Source organism: Pieris rapae, chromosome 12, assembly GCF_905147795.1.
Source record: "Pieris rapae chromosome 12, ilPieRapa1.1, whole genome shotgun sequence".
In the NCBI taxonomy this organism is placed as follows: Eukaryota; Metazoa; Arthropoda; class Insecta; order Lepidoptera; family Pieridae; genus Pieris; species Pieris rapae.
The window spans coordinates 4,470,406-4,488,344 of NC_059520.1; the positions used below are offsets into that span (position 1 = coordinate 4,470,406).

The following is a 17,939-nucleotide window of genomic DNA, read 5'->3' on the forward strand; positions in this document are numbered from 1 at the left end:
TTTTTCGTCTCGAGCTACATTTTATTTGCAACTATTATATTATTATGTTGTAGTCTTCATATTTTTTTCGATTGGATGTATATCGCAATCATAAGGTTCGCTAAATAAGTCGTAAAAATTCAAATTTCTTCGTGAAATTCGTATCTTTTCGTTTCAACCGAATGAAAAAACTGTCACATGGCGTGCATTTTCTGGAATAACAAAAAAATATCCGTAACTTCAAAAATACATGATTTTTTTTTAATATTTCTGATAACTGGTGTGGCATTACCTATGAGAAAATTTCGACTTGACGTCGACTTTTGGGACATCCTGAATAAGTGTTTGGGATTAGATTAGGCATACATAACACAGAATATTCTTCAATATAAAATATTTTTAACATGTTAATCTAATTGGCAGCCTTTGACCGAATCATGGAAACTACAAACCACAGAATAAGGAACACAGATGGGTTGCAAGTTGCAACTGGTAACACTGAATGGCGAAAAATGCAAACATAGAAATTGAATTTTTACGTTCCAAAATCTAAATAAATGAATCGTATTATTTCTACGCAAACGTATGTCATCGGCCATAATTAACCAAAATAATACATTTTATGTTCTTTTTAATTCAAAATTATCATATTATTTTTATTTACAGAATTAAATAGTGAATGTCGAATATTAGATAATATGACGAAAGACGCTCAACACTTGCTTCGCGCTTGGCGGCCATGTCTGAAACTCGTTTGTTCCTTTACGAGTTCGTGTTGTGCTTTTTATGATTTAAAAAGGACTGTGTGAATTGTTGTTTTAATGCAATGAATTAATTAGTTAAATTAAGGACTATGAACTTCATCCAAAGTGAAGTGTTTAGTAAAATTGAGAATATCGTTAGAAAACCCCTTTTTAGAAGTATCTCGGACATCGTATTTTTAGTTCATCCGCCATATTGGCGTTAATATACCTTCGTAAGTCTTTTTCCTTAATTTTAAGCTTTTTTAAGGCAAATAACGATGTATTTTTATGCTATTTATGCAAAATTATGTTAGGTTTTTCTTTGTGTATAAAATATTCAACTGCATGATAATAATACTCTCCAGTATATGTAATTTTGTTCATGGCCTCCTTAGGATAATTTTGTGGTTTTACTTTTACTGTTTCTAGATCAATCAAACGCTTAATAATCTTAAAATATTTCTATTTATCATATTGACTGTTGAATTTTGTTTGCTTCAGTTATTTGTTTATATTAGTGAGTATCAGAATTTTGAGTAAGTACCTAGCGTAACTAGCGACTATAATTTTCAAATTTTTCGTTTTAATATTGTTGCATTAATTTATGTCGAAATACACTTATTTTTAAACACTAAAATTAACTTTTATTACTACGTAGACCCTTATATCCTTAGAAGCTTTACTTTGTAGAGTCAGTAGAATCAAAGAAGTTTCTAGATGCTTGGAATGCATGGTGCTTACCTTTACTGTTAGGGCGCCAAGACGCAAGAGTTCTGGGAATCTTGTAAACATTGTATTTTGGAAACAAATTTAAGGTTATGTTGGTCCTAAGATTATCCTCAGTTATGTTAAACCTCAATTATTCCTGTAATAGGAGTCAAAATATGTCTTGTCTTTAAAAGGTTAAGAATAGATATTTAAAATTATAAATTGCATAAGATTGAATTTATTGTGTAGTATTGCATAGAAACCTAGTTTTCTTGAAAAGGTTAAGGGGATACAAATTAACTTATTTGGATTCTTCTTTTTATTACTTTACCTGAATTATGCAGCAGACAAATATTCCAATTACCATTAGGTTAACGCTTTAAAACACCATACTGTAAACAACTGACTTATAAATATATATACATAATGCTAAAACAGCAGCATGCTGCAGCAACAATCTAGTAGTATTTCAACATTGCAGAAAGTCATCCCGTCTAGGATTGAAACTTATAAAAAAAATAATTTAATTAAATACAGTTACAATTAAAAGAATTTTCTATAACCATAATCAACCTTAACTGTGATTTAGTTACTGTCACCAGCAATGTTTAATTTCAGTGAGATGTGGTGAGTACTTACCACATAACTTTGTCTAAATATTATGGATTTATAACTTACACATTCATCAGCTTATGGTCAAATTATTTTAGCATTCCTAAAATATGTATTTTTAGAAAAGTTTAACTCGTAAGTAGTTACTAAATATAATTTAAAAAAGTATATTATGCCATATTCAGTGGCAACAATCACAAACCATTTAAGGAGATAGTAACAGCTACATGTGCAGTTAAAAAACATAAAAGAATATATTTGTAGTAATTGCTGGTGCTGATTATAAATCAAAGACACAATTTATCTATTTCTTAAGACCCTTAAAATAAATATTTAAGCAGGCAATTTCTTAATTTCTTTAAATATTGTTTTCCTCTTTAACCTTCTCTTTTTATCTTAGTATCTTTATGTGACATTCCTTTTTTTTCTCTTATTATTCCTATCATACATTGCAAATAGCATATATTAAAGTAAATTAGTACTGTGTAGTTGCCAACCGGAGATTTAATTAATTTTAGTTTTGATTATTTCCTTATTTTTGATGCCTCACTTTCATTTGTGCCGAGGCTGTTCTAGCAAGTTATTGGAATTTCGATTGATTCCATATCTTTATTGTTGCACTAATAACACATTTGACCAAGGCAGGTTTCTCAGTGACAATCTGTATAAGGCTTTTGTGTATTGCTGTTGTCTTTTGACCTGATTTTAAAGTACGTTTGTGGAGCACCGTTTCCACTTTATTAAAGGAAAAACAAAAAACTAAAACTACAACACTTTATAAAAAATCCTTTTAATAACTTCAATTCCATCAAAATGAAGTGCTTCTATGAAATAAAGTTTTTTTTTTTTTTTTTTTTTTTATTATGGCCCGCACGGTTTGTGCATTGTGGCCCAGGGTCAAAACAGGGAAACGGGTAAAAAAATAAATGTATCGGATGAAACGGAATTAAGGAAAGGAAAATAATCTATAAAATAAAAGATCAATTCTTATAGAGATAGATATAAAAGGAGTGTAAGAAAAGATATTTACATATATACATTCATAAGATCTAAATTTTTATATCATTACTTAAGATATGAAATAAAGTTTGATATATAGATGTTGTGTCCATTTTATTAATGTTTTATATATCTCAAATCAACTTTATTGTTTTTATCTGGCTGAACTATTGTTTTATAAATTCATCAACACTATTAATTAGTATTTTTTTTTATTTTATTGATTACATAGTCAAATTTATATTTAATTTTATATTAAATTTATATTTACACAGGAGATACACATAAACTAATTAAAAGTGTATATGATTTTTGTAATAAAAAACTGAATTTAAAATTTATATAGGCAAATTAAATAACTAAAAAATAAACAAATCAATTTTTAAATACCATTACATAAAAAATTGCAATTTTTACTGCGATTACCAGTAGGATTTATTGATAGCTACAGTTTGTAACAAATATTACAAAATATTTTTTTTAATTATTCTAAGGAGCCATGTTTTTATAACTCTTTTTTGTTTTTATATTAATAAGACAATTTTATCTATCTTAACAGATTCTGGGTGTCTTTAATCATTATTGAGATCCAGACGGAAGGTTCAGAACATCAGCTGATTAAATGGTAAACTTAATCAATTTAAATATTTATCTTAATTCATTTTAAACATATTAACAGATTGTTTACGATTTTAGGTGAAGTATTTATTAATGCATAGAGTAAGATACAATTAGGTGCAAGCGCACCAAAAATTATTATGATAGAAAGGTTTAATGTAATAAGAGGATATAGCTGATGCCTCTTAGCCAGAAATTGGATGAGCCTCTTGTTACAATTGAGGTGAGTGTGATTTGATTTTCATAGGAACAATATTTTGTAGATGGACTCTATAGTTGATGCATAATTCTGGCAGGTAGATTGCTGATTCCAGCACAATGCAGCAGGCAGTTGATCCACTCGCCACTACAAGCACTGTAAGTATAAAGCTAATACAAACAATTTGGTAAAAAAAATATGATTATGTATAATAAAATTATTATATTTTAGCCAGCGGTGGAGCCCGTAAATGGAGCGCCATCGGAAGAGTCACCGCGCCGCCAAGGACGAGTTACTAATCAACTTCTGTTCCTTCAGAAAAATGTAATTAAGGCCGTGTGGAAACATAAATTCGCATGGCCTTTTCATCAACCTGTAGATGCTAAGAAATTAAACCTCCCAGTAAGTTCAACAAATTTAAATGCTTTGCTGATTAGCATCTTATACTGATCATGTTTTTTTTGGAGTTAAAAAAGTAAAATACTGTATGAAAATTTAATTATGTTTTCTATATTAGAGTATATCATTAGTATACTAAATCAATATAATTTTTAGGATTACCATAAGATTATTAAGAAGCCTATGGATTTAGGAACTGTTAAAAAGAGATTGGAATCAAATTATTACTACTCGGCTCAAGAATGTATTCAAGATTTCAATACTATGTTCACAAATTGCTATATCTACAACAAACCTGGGGAGGATGTGGTTGTTATGGCGCAAACGTTAGAAAAATTGTTCCTAAATCGGGTAAGTCCACAATAACATACAGAACATAGATTACATTAATAAAAAAGTACTATTTACAATATTATTTCTTATATTATATCTTAAAATAATGTTATGTGATTATCTATTATCAGCAGTAACAAATTACAGTTTGTTAAAATATGTCAATAATTGTATGTAGATAGCACAAATGGACAAGGAGGAGAAAGAGATTGAAGTGCCATCGAACAGCGCGAAGAGCGTGAAGAAGCGTTCCAGTTCGAGTGTGGCGCCGAGTGTTCCAGGAGCACGGGCCACGCCGGTCAAGGCAGTGCCGTCGACTCCTCTTCCGGCCTTTGTGGGCTCAACCAACACCACCACCACACCCACATTGGCCGCGCCCCCTACGCCGCCCGCTACGCACGCTGGATTGCCGCAACAGGTTACTTTATATTGCCTTTACTCAAATCTTGTGTTTGACGCGAATGTTGAATATGAATAGTTTCGTGATTTTTTTTTAAATTTTTCTTAAATTTTGTCGTCTATTATTACATTATTTTTATTTATTTATTGACTACATATTATTATACCTTAACAGTTACTACTAATTCGATAGAATGCCAAAATAATACCCACACCAATTATCCTACATAAAAAACATAAAATAAATAAATTATATACCTAAATCTTATAAATACAAATAACAAGCAAAGCAAAACAATATAGCAACTATTGTGAACTCACAGAAATTTCAATGATTATTTGTATTATTTTTTAATAATTACACTTAACTGTATACAAATAAAAACTTACCATTGAATATTACATAGTGCATTTGGCTAAAATGAGTGACCTTCATAGGTGGCGACGCAACCCTCTAACTTTCACGTGAGCCAAGCGGCCGCACCACCGGTCCAAACCATGCCTGCGGTCGCCTTGTCGCAGACGCAACCAGCAAAGGTATCACTTTCAATTTTATGCCTTTTTTGGAGTAAGTTCTGGTAAATATAAGATGAAATCCAAGCAGCAAATATTGTATAAATACAATGCTTTGGTATCATTAATCTAAGTGCCTTTTTTGTTAACATTTTACAATGTATCATTAAGGGTCTGTTTCACAAGGTCCGGATAAGTTCCAAATAAGCTATTATTTACTTATTGGTAGGATAAACAGTATTTTTGCGTTTCACGGCTGTCATATAGCGCTATTTGTCATGAAATGCGAAGTATCTTATTCGGAAATTTTATCTTTCGAATAGTTTATGTATTGCATAGCTATTTGGTATATTACTTTACCCATACATTGTGAAACAGGCCCTAAGTCAACTATAAATTGAAACATGAAACTGTTCTTTTAAAAACAGCAATTTGCCTAACTAATTTGTATTTGTTGTATGTAGGTCAAAAAGGGAGTTAAGAGAAAAGCGGATACAACAACGCCGATGGGAAGTTCCTTTGAAGGTGGTTACACAACGCCCACTATCGACCAACAAGGTGGACCTAAGCCAGCCAAAATCTCCACAAGAAGGGAAAGTGGGAGACAGAAAAAGGTATGGGTCTGAAATTCAATTAAATGAATTATATATTTATGTATAAGCATGTGATTAACATGGATACATATATCTTAAACATCATATAAAGAACAACCACATTTATTATTATTATGTCTGACATACAAATAAAATAATTTCTTGTAAGAACTGTGGTGACGTTATCTTAATTGGTTAAATGTGCTATGCAGTTCAAAAGTACCCTCTAAAAAAACATGTTTGTATTGCATCATTAAAAATCAGCTGCGAACTTTTAAAGATAACCTATATCATAGTCTAAACATATTATTGACAATAAAAGCAATTGAATAGAATTAACTTTCTATCCATGAAGTAGTGATCACCGAAGACATAAAAATCTGATCCAGAGATTTTTTCGTCAACAATAACGGCACCTTAGAATCTAGTGTTTGCTAGTTAAGTGATAACTTGAGTAATGTAAATCGTTTAAAGTATGGTCGTATCTATAGGCTGGTAGAGTCGCCGACGATGGGTTCAAAATGGGTGGAGTGTCACCGGGAGTAGGCGGCGCCGGCGCGTCTCATCACGCCGGTACGCCGCAACTGGCCAAGAACAAGGAGAAATTATCCGACGCCCTCAAGAGCTGTAATGAAATACTAAAAGAATTATTCTCTAAGAAACACTCAGTAAGTACATTTCATTTCGCCAACAATTTGCGCATTATGATCACGTGAATGAATTTAAAGGATGAGGAATTATCGAATTATTTCCATATATTAATAGTTATATGCCTTAATTGAGCAAAACTTACATTTGACCTAAGTGATGAGTCACGCGAACTTATTTTTTACACGTTTACACAAATCGAAAGACAAAATGATTTATTTGTACGTATTTGACTTTAGGGCTATGCCTGGCCGTTCTATAAACCTGTGGATGCCGTTCTACTTGGTCTACATGACTACTTTGACATAATCAAGAAGCCTATGGACCTTGGAACGGTGAAACAGAAAATGGACAACAGAGCGTACAAAACGGCAGTGGAATTCGCGACGGACGTCCGTTTAATATTTACCAACTGTTACAAATATAACCCACCCGATCACGACGTGGTCGCTATGGCGCGAAAACTGCAGGATGTTTTTGAAATGAGGTAATTTTAGTTTTACCACCAATGAGTACCAAATGTACCAAAAACTTCTCACTTGTATGTAATTGCCTTAATATTTTCTTGTATAAAGTGTTAGCAGAGTTAGCAGGAAATTATAACATGTAAACTATACAGTTTTACCTAAAAAAGGAAGAATATGATCACAATCAGCAAGTTTTCTGAATAGTATACAATACGACAATAGCTATAAAAGAGCAGTGTAATGCGCATATATTTGTATTTGAGGATTGTACCCAGAATAATTGATGTAATTTTATTGTAGATACGCGAAAATACCAGATGAGCCGATTCATGCGGGAGTACCTCACATAGACAAAGGAAGTTCGGGCTCTAGTTCGGAGTCCGGTTCCGAATCTGATTCTGAATCTGATGATTCAGAAGAAGAAAGAAATAATAAAGTCAAAGTATTGGAGAAGGAATTACTCGCTCTCCAAGAGAAGATGAGGAAACTCTTGGAAGAATCAAATACTAAGAAAAAGGCGAAAAAGAAAGTAAAAGACAAAACGAAAAAGCCAATAACCAATAGTGTCGTGCCTAAGCCCACCCCCGTACCCGCCTATACTAAAGTTAATAATATTGCTGAAAATTTGGGTAAGTCTTCTTATTTGTTTGTGTCTTAGTTTAGTTTGAATGTTATTTTTAGGCTTGCTAACATGAAAACCATCTTTATTTTATCATTATATAACGGGATACCATGAGGTCTTGATACAATCTTCATTAAATAAGAAGAATTATGTTGTTTGCAAACATTATACAATGTCTCTATCTTCCTTTAAATTTCTGCTTTATAAACATTACCTGTCCATGTCATATCACAAACTACTAACTGACGTGAGACCGATCTTGAATTAGATTGTCATGATTCATGTGCACTGTTTACTTTTTGTTTTGTTTTATGTTACTTGTATCAGTTTAGTTTATTTTTATTTCTTTTTGTTTCTGTTAAGTATGTTTTTTTTTCCCTTTTTTTTATTTTTGCACTTCTTGCCTACCTTATCTAATATACTCATAGTGGTTTTTTCCTTTACTAACAGTGGTTGTCTGGAAGAAATCGCTCTAAAGCGATAAGGCCGCCAGTTGCTTGTCATTAAATTATGTTTAATATTTTCCTTTTATGTAATGCAACAAAGTGTTAATAAATAAATAAGTAGTTAAATCAATACTAGTTTATAAAAGAAAATGGAAACTTTTTGTGTGATCCAAATTCCAACATGCTAAATAGGGACTTTTTAAATGCTATTTCTCAGTTTTAATTTATTAGTTAAATATAAAAGTTTTTACTTTGAATTGTCTAATATTCTACAGTTTTATTTAATCGTACTCGATAATTAACCTTCTATAAAGCTGTGAGAGTGAGTGTTGTATAGTGAATGTTGCAGCGTCGGCCGTGCGCGGCAAGACGGGCAGCAAGCGGGGCGGCGGCGCCGGCAAGGGAAGCTCGCGGGGGGCGCCACCCGCCAAGAAGAAGAGCTCCACGCCCACTGCGGCGCCGCACGTCCCGCCGCCCGACTCCGACGACGAGGACCTCGCTAAGCCCATGTCATACGACGAGAAGAGGCAGCTCTCGCTCGATATTAACAAGCTACCGGGTGAGATATAATTGTCATATCTTTAGCGTAATGTAAGAGAAAGCATAGTTATATTATGCGCTCCTAAACAAATACTATAGTTAGTAATATATTCAAGAAATTAAAACAAATGCATAAAAACGTTTTGGTACCGTACTCATTAATTGTATGGAATTTCAGGTGACAAACTGGGTAAAGTGGTACATATAATTCAAAGCCGAGAGCCATCGTTGCGAGATTCGAATCCTGACGAGATCGAAATAGACTTCGAGACTCTCAAACCGTCCACACTCAGGGAACTCGAGAGCTATGTCGCTTCGTGTCTTCGGAAAAAAACACGTAAGAATACTATTCGTTAGCACACAAAACAAATGTATTTTTATCAATTAATGAAACAATAATTATTATTATCCTTATGTGGTTGGGAGTTAATAATATTACACTTTGTGTCGTGTTGGTCTTGAAACTATTTTTTAAAAAAAGGGCAACAGCTAATAAAATACTGATGAGTTTAAAATTGCAATATATGTTTTATTTGATGCCAGATCGAAAGGTTTCCGGTAAATCTAAAGATGAACAAATAGCTGAGAAGAAACAGGAATTGGAGAAGAGATTGCATGACGTCACTGGGCAATTAGGATCCAATAAGAAACAACAACCTAAAAAAGGTACGTTTTATTTGTGACAGCACAACAACAACAAGTTGATTTTTAGTTTTTTATGAATGAATATAAAAGAAATCTTCGATCGCAAGACATATCAATCTACCATAATTTAGGTTCGATTTATATTTACTATTAATTAAGAAATAATAGCTTATTGATTTCCAAGGCACAAATCAACATAATCTTCCAAATTCCCTGTGTTTAAATCAACAGTTGTTGCAATGCTACTCATTTAGAGCTTGTTATCTTTTCCGTTCTAGCCTTACTATGGGTAATAATTATTCAGTAAAAGTTTTAGCTTTCTTTTCTTCTCGTTTTTGGAAATATAATATGTTTTATGTCCACCATAATATCATATATATTTTGGACATAAAATTGTATTATATGTGCTCTGGTGTGCTGCAATAAATTTCTGATAAATCAACATAGAATTTGGGAACCACGGAGTTATAAGACAAGAAATATTTACAGAAGATTCATCCTGTTTTTGCTTGTCAAATTTGTATGAAAATTTAATATTGTACATTCAGTGTATGTCAGTCCCATGTATGAGCATCATACGAAGAGAAAAAACACAAAACTTTAAAATGTGTATATATTTCAGATGGCAAGGACGGCCTGGGTGGAGGCATCTCCTCTTCATCAAGTTCATCAGACTCCTCCAATTCTTCATCCAGCACCGACACTTCATCATCGGACAGCAGCGACAGCGAAGCAGGTTAGACGTCGACAACCTCAGTTCAATCAGTACAATATAAAGCCACATGGACTTTGGTTTATCTCTTTAAAAAAATACGTGAATTTTTTATTTTCAATTTCGTCCATATTAGGTTTGATTTAAATACTATGTTAATTATAAATCTATAGGAACATAACTCTGCCCATAAATGACCAATAAATATTTTTGAGGTTTTTTTCATTCACGGAAATTACTTGTGGTGGCCTATATATTTTTTGAATGTACTAAAAATATTTAAACATTCAAATGACCAACTTATTCAGTTATATTGTATAAACGAGTTCCTCTTAAAACCATAGTCCTGCGGCGTATAAAATGGCTCTTTTGTTTGCATTTAAAAAGCGTCGCGTCGTAACCTGCGACGCCTGATAGCGATATAGTTTAGGTTATTGGCAGTTTACTTTAAACGTGTGAGGTATCAACTCACTGTATTTAAAAAAATGACTGAATGTGAATGGATATCGTTGTTAGATTGTCCTTTTTTATCAATATTTTATTCTAGTCCCTAAATATCAAGACACAGTATGAATGTTAAGAATGGATTAATATTATTTCATATCATCTCACACTCAGATTCTGGTTGTAGTTGCATAGGACTGATGTTAGGGTAGCGTAGTAGACCACGTAAAGATCTTTTTTAATATTTATTTTTTATGACCCACCATTGCCACAAGTCTTTTGGCTAATATCAATTTGCATGGCCTACATGGTAGCATTGTTCTTATATTGAATTTGAAAGTATTTTAGATAATCTTATATATTTTAAATTTACATTATATTTTTTTCCTTTCTTTACAAAGTAAGTGGATGATGATGTTATTTTTATTTTATATCAATTGAAACGATTTTTTACTGTGATAAAGAAGGGTAACGTTTATGGGATCGATCCGCTTTGAAATAATCGAACAAAAGACAAGGTTGTTAGGCACACTGAGGTAGATAGTAAGGAGGAGAAGCCAGCTTTGGTGTTCGCTGACACTCGTAACTGGTGCCGGTAAGGAATATTATTTATTTGGTTTCGCTTCAATAAACCAATAGGAAATACCTTTTCACATTAATATTTTTAACTATATCATGTCCTTAAATCCGGTGTTATTTCATTTGCATCTTAAACTTTCGATATCTTTACTATCTATTGGAAACTTCCGTTACGGTTACTAATAGCTTGTTAGTGTGTGTTACGTCGTGAAGTGTATAGCGGCGTAGTGTGGGACGTAGTACGAAGTAGAGCGGACCCAAGGAGCGCCTCAACACGTAATGCAAACAATTGTGTAAGGACGGACCGAGCTGGCAAGCAACTGGCCCTCTGCCACGAGGATTTCACGAGTGACATGTTGTAGTTAAAAATTTGCCCATGAAAAGGTATCGTTTATTGGTGACGCTTAATACTTTGTATGCTTGCTCTCGAATTACGTGTCGAACATTCAAATGTGAACTTAAAGCTGGCCTCCTTCCTTCCACCAATTGTTTGCAAACATTATACAATAAGTTAATGCATTTAATGTAAATACACTATATTATGTCAATGCGGACGGAACAACTGAACAGCTGGGTTACTGTTTTTTTAGATTTATGTGAAAATGATTTTCTTTGAAGGAGGGAGGATAGGATTGGTGCAATAAGTTGCATAATTTTGAAAGACCTGATATAAATTCTATATTTTACTGTCAAATTTCATTGTCACAAGAGAATTCTAATGTGTTAGGGGTCGATATTACAAGATGTAGACAGTAACACGTGCCTCTGCGACCCATAGATGTTTATAAATTTGCTATTGTTAACGATACATTGATTATTTTATTTATTTAGCGTCTAATAATTTAAAGAGTTTATATTATGATCATATAAATGTAGTAACGATTTTCTGTTTTATACATATTTTTTTACTTTTACTTTGTCTCTACTCAGTGTTAGAACCAACGTACACATAAGTGTATTTAGAATAGGATACATTTTATTAGGTTATTTAAAATTGTGTTTATGTTCATAAAATTGTAAATTGCAGCTGTCATCATATAGTATACATAAGTGCGTAATTATATTGTATAGATAAAAGTAACTCCAGAAAATGTTTTAAAATTGGTTTTACAGTATTTTTTATTTTATAATGCATATATTCAAGATTGTACATTCCCAATAATTATTAGGAGTTAAAATCAATTTTAGCGCACTTAAATTTTATCAAAGTACAACTATTCAGTGTCGAGGATTTTTATAAGTTAGCAATAGTGGAAATTATGAAAAGGCAGAGATGACAACTTCTAGTTAGTTTCAAAATATAGTCGTATATTTGCCGTAGGTTTACCGTAAGAAGTATATATATATATATACACACCTTAAATATCACCTCTGCCTATTTATATTTTATTCTCGTTTTAATTTTTAACAGCTTCAATTAGTATAGAACTATTGCATATACGAATTTGAAGATAAATGACACAAAAATAAAATATATTTGGTACAATTGTTTGTATTGATATAGGTTTTAAAAGTGAATGTAAACATACACAATGTTTTTTCTGATTTTATATTAAGTTTTATCCAATCGATTATCATGACTTGTAATTTTTAGTTTTAATAGAAATAAAACTTTGTATATAATATAACTTAATATAATAAAACTTAAAGTAAATACTTCAATTAATTTAAATTGTTTTTCTTAAAAACCCGTAACACGAAGTTTCCATAGATTAAAACGATATCGATAATTAACATAGATTAAATTTCCTTTCCGCGCGAAGCACCAGTGTCAGAACATCAAAGCTTGAGAGTTAGGATAAATGATTAAGATATCCTCAATATTACATTGAAAACTGTAAGTACATACGTGAATTATAAAGTTAAATAAACATCAATACATACAAATATGTATTTACTGAAACTGCTTTACAGGTACCAATATCGGAAAACAGGCAAAGAAGAAATTAAAAAAGCAACCTCACCCGCTGCCATCATCACAACCTGTAAATATCTCTTCACATTTATATTATGAGACACAAAAGTGGCGGTATGCTCATTTCTTTTTAATTTTCAGAAAGCGATAATCGCGCCCGTCATAGCACCTGTGGTACCAGCACCGCCAGTTGCCACAGAGGTGCCAGCCGCGCCACCCGCCCCAGAGAAAGAGGAACCAACCCCTACCCCCGCACCCGAAATTAACCCTCCCGTAGCTTCCGCACCCCTCACTACCCCTGTCCAACCAATCATTAACCCTCCCATTAGTAATTTACCCGACTCTTGTAATGTCCCTATAGTACGCGAACCCGATATAAAACCTATGAAAATGGAACCTCGCAACGGCCTCGATAAAGTAGACACGTCACACTATATCGATCCACTGGAACGGTCGTTGGCAAGTCTCGAAAGAAGCCTGCAAGCAGAAGTTCCCTTGGACGATAGCGTTAGCGCCTCGGAGTCGTCCATGCGTCTGGACGACTTTATGAACAACAAACCTTCCATGATGTCTGACACGTCGCATCACAACTTGATGGCTCAACTAGGCGGACTGACAGATATGACTCACGTTTCGGAGCCTATGAAAAACGATATGCATCTCCCTCAACCGCACAATGGATATGTAGATAAGAATATGCACGAAAGAGAGATGCCAAGGCCCGATGTTAACGCGACCTTGGCCGGTATCACGACGGCGCCAAATGTTTCGTCAATATTCGATCCAATTTATTCGGCTCCTCACAGTCATCCGGTTACGGCCCAGGCCCATATGAATGTTATGCCTAGTACGCCCAATAACATGGTCCCACCGGCTATAAAGAAAGAAGACGTGAAGCCCCTCCTCACTCCCAAGCCCATTGAAGATCTCATGAGGGTACCGAGCGTACTTACAAACAATATGACGGAAAGAGGGACAGCGCTTGCGCAAATGTTTAAGACGAAACAAGAGCAGAATTTGAGAAATGCGTCGTCGTGGTCCTCATTAGCGCAAGCAGGAAGCCCTCAGAGTGTTCCTACAACAATGGGAAATAATAATCAAGTAAAGCCTAAACCTGTTATGGACAGTTTTCAAGTAAGTGTAACATTTTATTTTAACTTCGTCCCCTGGTATTAAAATATTAACTTTTAATTTTTAAAATCTTGTCACAAAATTTACACTACAATTCATAATTATTAGTGAATTTGAAATTCGTTCTTTATAAAAATCTTACAAGTCTGAATTCACTATCGATTGCGTTTATTTTCATAACTACATATATATGTTTGATATATACTATAAGTGACTAAAAAATATAATGCATACTTTTAACTATACTTATAATTGTATTTTATTATAGGCTTTCAAGAAACAAGCTCGTGAAAAGATTGATCGACAAAGGGCACTTATAGAACAACAAGAATTAAGAAAGAAGGAACAGGCGGAGCGAGAAAGGCAACGGCAAGAAACAGAAAGACGACATCCAGAGGATGATAAAATGAGGTAAATAAAATAAAACTAAAATTAGCTTAAGATTATAAATTTGTAGTCTGCGAATAGAGAACTGCTATCGGATTTCAGGTCACACAGAATTATCTTTTGCAAATTGACATATTATATAGTCATATCTGACTGAACTGTTATTAACTCTTTTTATGTATTTTCGCGTAGCTAATAAGAATTATATTAGTACATAACCGCTACAGTATATGTTAAATGATGCCATCCATGAATCGTTACACTCTTAAGTTTATTGCATGGCTTTAAGTTCAAAGTGAGAATCTAAAACGAAAGATGAAATGGTGTTTGATTAAACTAGAGATTTACCCGATTGATCGATTCACTATTCATAGAAGCTGAGTATTTAATTTGTTATTTAAACGGACTCAGGAATGCGTCTGCTCTTTGTCGTTGAGAGATTAAGCTCTCAGATTTAGCAATATTGGAGCAAAAACAATAACGTATTCGTGGGTGGTATTATTTATTTTTAATAGAAACAAATTATCTTTTATCAGATTTCAACCGAAGACAAATAATGGAGCCTTCACAAGGTAATTTTATCGCCTCCGTGGCTTGATTGGTAATGAGCATGACGTATAACCCTGATAACCTAACTAGTATGAAATTTCCCACCTATATAAAAATTGCTCAATGAGACGCAGAAATGTGTCATCCCATGCCCCATTAGGGGCTACGGGCTATGTATATGCTTTGATATGAAAATGGGGGTTATGGGCTTTCATACACAGTAGTAAAGACTCTGACTGAAATAATTGTGACAAACGTGGTTGAAGTTTAGTATCGAAGCATGGCATGGGGCTGATAAATTTCTGCGTGTTTAACAGGTTTCTTTGAAGAATCAATTACTTACCGAGAATCGAACTCAGGACTCCCGGGTTATACGCCAAGTGCGTTAACCACTAAGCCACGCAAGTAGCATTATGCTCATATGCTGACGTAATTGCAGGGGCCTACAATCTGGTCGAAAGCCCGAAGGTAGCGAGGTTTCATCGCCCAGCGTGTCTCCCGTAGCGCGTGGTTCTCCTCCAGCCGCGGCCGCGGCAGTCGCCAGTGCGGCGCCAGACAAACCACCTGCTTCCGAGCGAGACCGCCTACGCCAGAGAGAGCAAGAGAGACGGAGGCGGGAAGCTGTGAGTATAAATTATTAGCACTTACAAACCTAATGTCTTTTTTTTTTTGCTTTAATTTGTGCCAACTGGGCACAAGGTACTTCGCCAGTGTCGTGTAGAAAAACCTAATGTCATCATTGAATTTAACATGTCTGTCAACAACTGTCAAACAATTGCTTATATTTAAATATGACAATTGTCAGTGCTCAAGTGGGTAATGTGTCATGAGATATAGGTATTTGAATAACGGACTTCTGTTCTTTCCTTGGTTACACAGACGAACTTTGAACTTCTGAAGATAGGAGAATAGACACTATTTCAACCATTAATTATATAGAATTACTTTGAGATGTAACTAGTCAAATAAGTTCTTGACTCTTTAAAATTCTATGATAAACCTTTTAATAGTAATAAAATTATAAAAGACCACCATAGAAAAGGGTAAATTTTGTAAAATGGGATGGCATCAATAATAAAGACAACCTCTTTTCTTTCAGATGGCTGGTCAAATAGACATGAACATGCAAAGTGACTTGATGGCTGCCTTTGAAGAGTCCTTGTAATTAATTATAGACTACATTTTGTTGTAAATATAATAATTAATGATATCAATGCAATTTATACTTAACGGTGGGCGACACCAGAGTGTATTTGTGACTTGTTTTGTGTGAAATCGTTACTAACATGTGGTTAAGTGCTGTGAATAGATATATTTACTAAAGTTAAACTGTTGTACGGGCGCCTGCGCTATGGACCTTACGTTTCGATGTGTAATATATAAGTTCGGTGTAAACTCTTACATTCGTAAGCCTATATTTATATTTTGTTCTAGAAGCGTCTTCTACCTTCCAACTTGTTTTATAGTATGTACTAATTAAAAGTAGTAATTTGAAATATTTAAAAAAATCAAAAAAATTATTTTAAATAATAATTCGTAAATAGGCAATCAGCTTATTATGAAACAATGAATTCTGTTGATTTTCGTGCATTTTCCCATTGCATGAGGTTTCTTGCTGACTTTCTTATAAAGAATATAAATTATTATTATGTAATCTAGTAAAATAACTTTAACTTTAATGAATAATAATATTACAATTAAATCTGCAATGTGAAAATGACGTTGTGTTTAAATAGTAAATGAAATTTCTGTTATGTGTTCGATTTTTGATAAATTTTCTTAATGTTAGTAGATTTTTTATCAGCCTGTCGACAGATCAAATGTCATACATTTGATTTGAAATATATTTATTTTACATTGGAAAATGTCTTTTCTGTTTTTGTAGTTAGTTAACTCCAGTGGAAATGTAGCGAGTTTTATATGTTTCGAAAGTGTATGGCGTGAAAACAGCAATATACAAACTCAAAATATTGTATATAATTAAGCAAATTTTGTTTCAAGTCATCAATTGAACCTCGAAACAAATTGTAGATAATAACGTTAAAATATAATGACATTCCATAATGTAATCTGTTGTTTAAATTGATATTCAACATATAATAACCGCCTTTTTTATTATTGAGACAACGAAAATCTGGATAGACATGATTCAATCTAAAGTTAAATAGTGACAACGGGGCAATACTATAGTCCGTATTGACCCTTTCAGTTTCGTAAAGAAAATCTTCTAATATTTATGATCACACTCATTCTTTTAAAACAAATGAATTCTATTCACAGTCTGCTGAAGTTAACTATTGAGATTGATAAGATAATTTAGATATTGAGTTAAATAAATTAATAATATCGCAATAATAATTTTAGCCAAATTTATCTCTACCTCTACCTACCTATTATCATTTTCTTTTACCCGTGGTTTTATGTCTACACTTTTTTGCTTGGGTCATGTCTGCCATCTGTGACTATCCTCAGATGTTAACTCATCCTCATCGTTTACATGTCATCTGATGATTTTTTTTATAAAAAGCGCAAATAAAACTGCATACTTTTCTACATCTCCAACAATATTTTCTTTTAGTGTGAAACTTGCTCCCTCTCCCTTTGGTTCTTACTACTAACTTTCTAATAGAAATAGAGACCTAGCTGAGCTGGTGAGTAAAATATCTATGATTTGCTCATGTGGCAGACTTTTAATAGCAGTAATTATGCCTATGATTAGGAATAACGACCACATCTGCCACCAGAGCAGAAAAAAAACT

At 33.2% G+C, this 17,939-nt stretch overlaps 1 protein-coding gene across 7 annotated transcripts; it reads left to right on the plus strand.

Moving 5' to 3' along the window:
- Positions 1–438: 438 nt before the first annotated feature.
- LOC110993735 (bromodomain-containing protein 3) lies at positions 439–17,249 on the plus strand. 7 transcript variants are annotated; one of them, XM_022260091.2, is made up of 23 exons: positions 439–562; positions 646–955; positions 3,601–3,666; positions 3,738–3,882; positions 3,960–4,016; positions 4,090–4,260; positions 4,414–4,608; positions 4,769–5,008; positions 5,428–5,526; positions 5,967–6,116; positions 6,587–6,763; positions 6,983–7,230; positions 7,511–7,839; positions 8,616–8,837; positions 8,997–9,155; positions 9,362–9,484; positions 10,086–10,199; positions 13,113–13,183; positions 13,255–14,247; positions 14,513–14,655; positions 15,168–15,203; positions 15,620–15,803; positions 16,280–17,249. In XM_022260091.2, exons 4-23 carry the CDS (start codon positions 3,838–3,840, stop codon positions 16,343–16,345), a joined length of 3,822 nt encoding a protein of 1,273 aa, XP_022115783.1. In that variant the 5' UTR covers positions 439–562; positions 646–955; positions 3,601–3,666; positions 3,738–3,837; the 3' UTR covers positions 16,346–17,249. The 7 variants fall into 7 exon arrangements, with proteins under 7 accessions (XP_022115783.1, XP_022115788.1, XP_022115784.1 ...); XM_022260096.2 differs by lacking the exon at positions 439–562 and having other exon boundaries at positions 3,956–4,016; XM_022260092.2 differs by lacking the exon at positions 439–562 and having other exon boundaries at positions 8,628–8,837.
- The last annotated feature ends 690 nt before the right edge of the window (positions 17,250–17,939 follow it).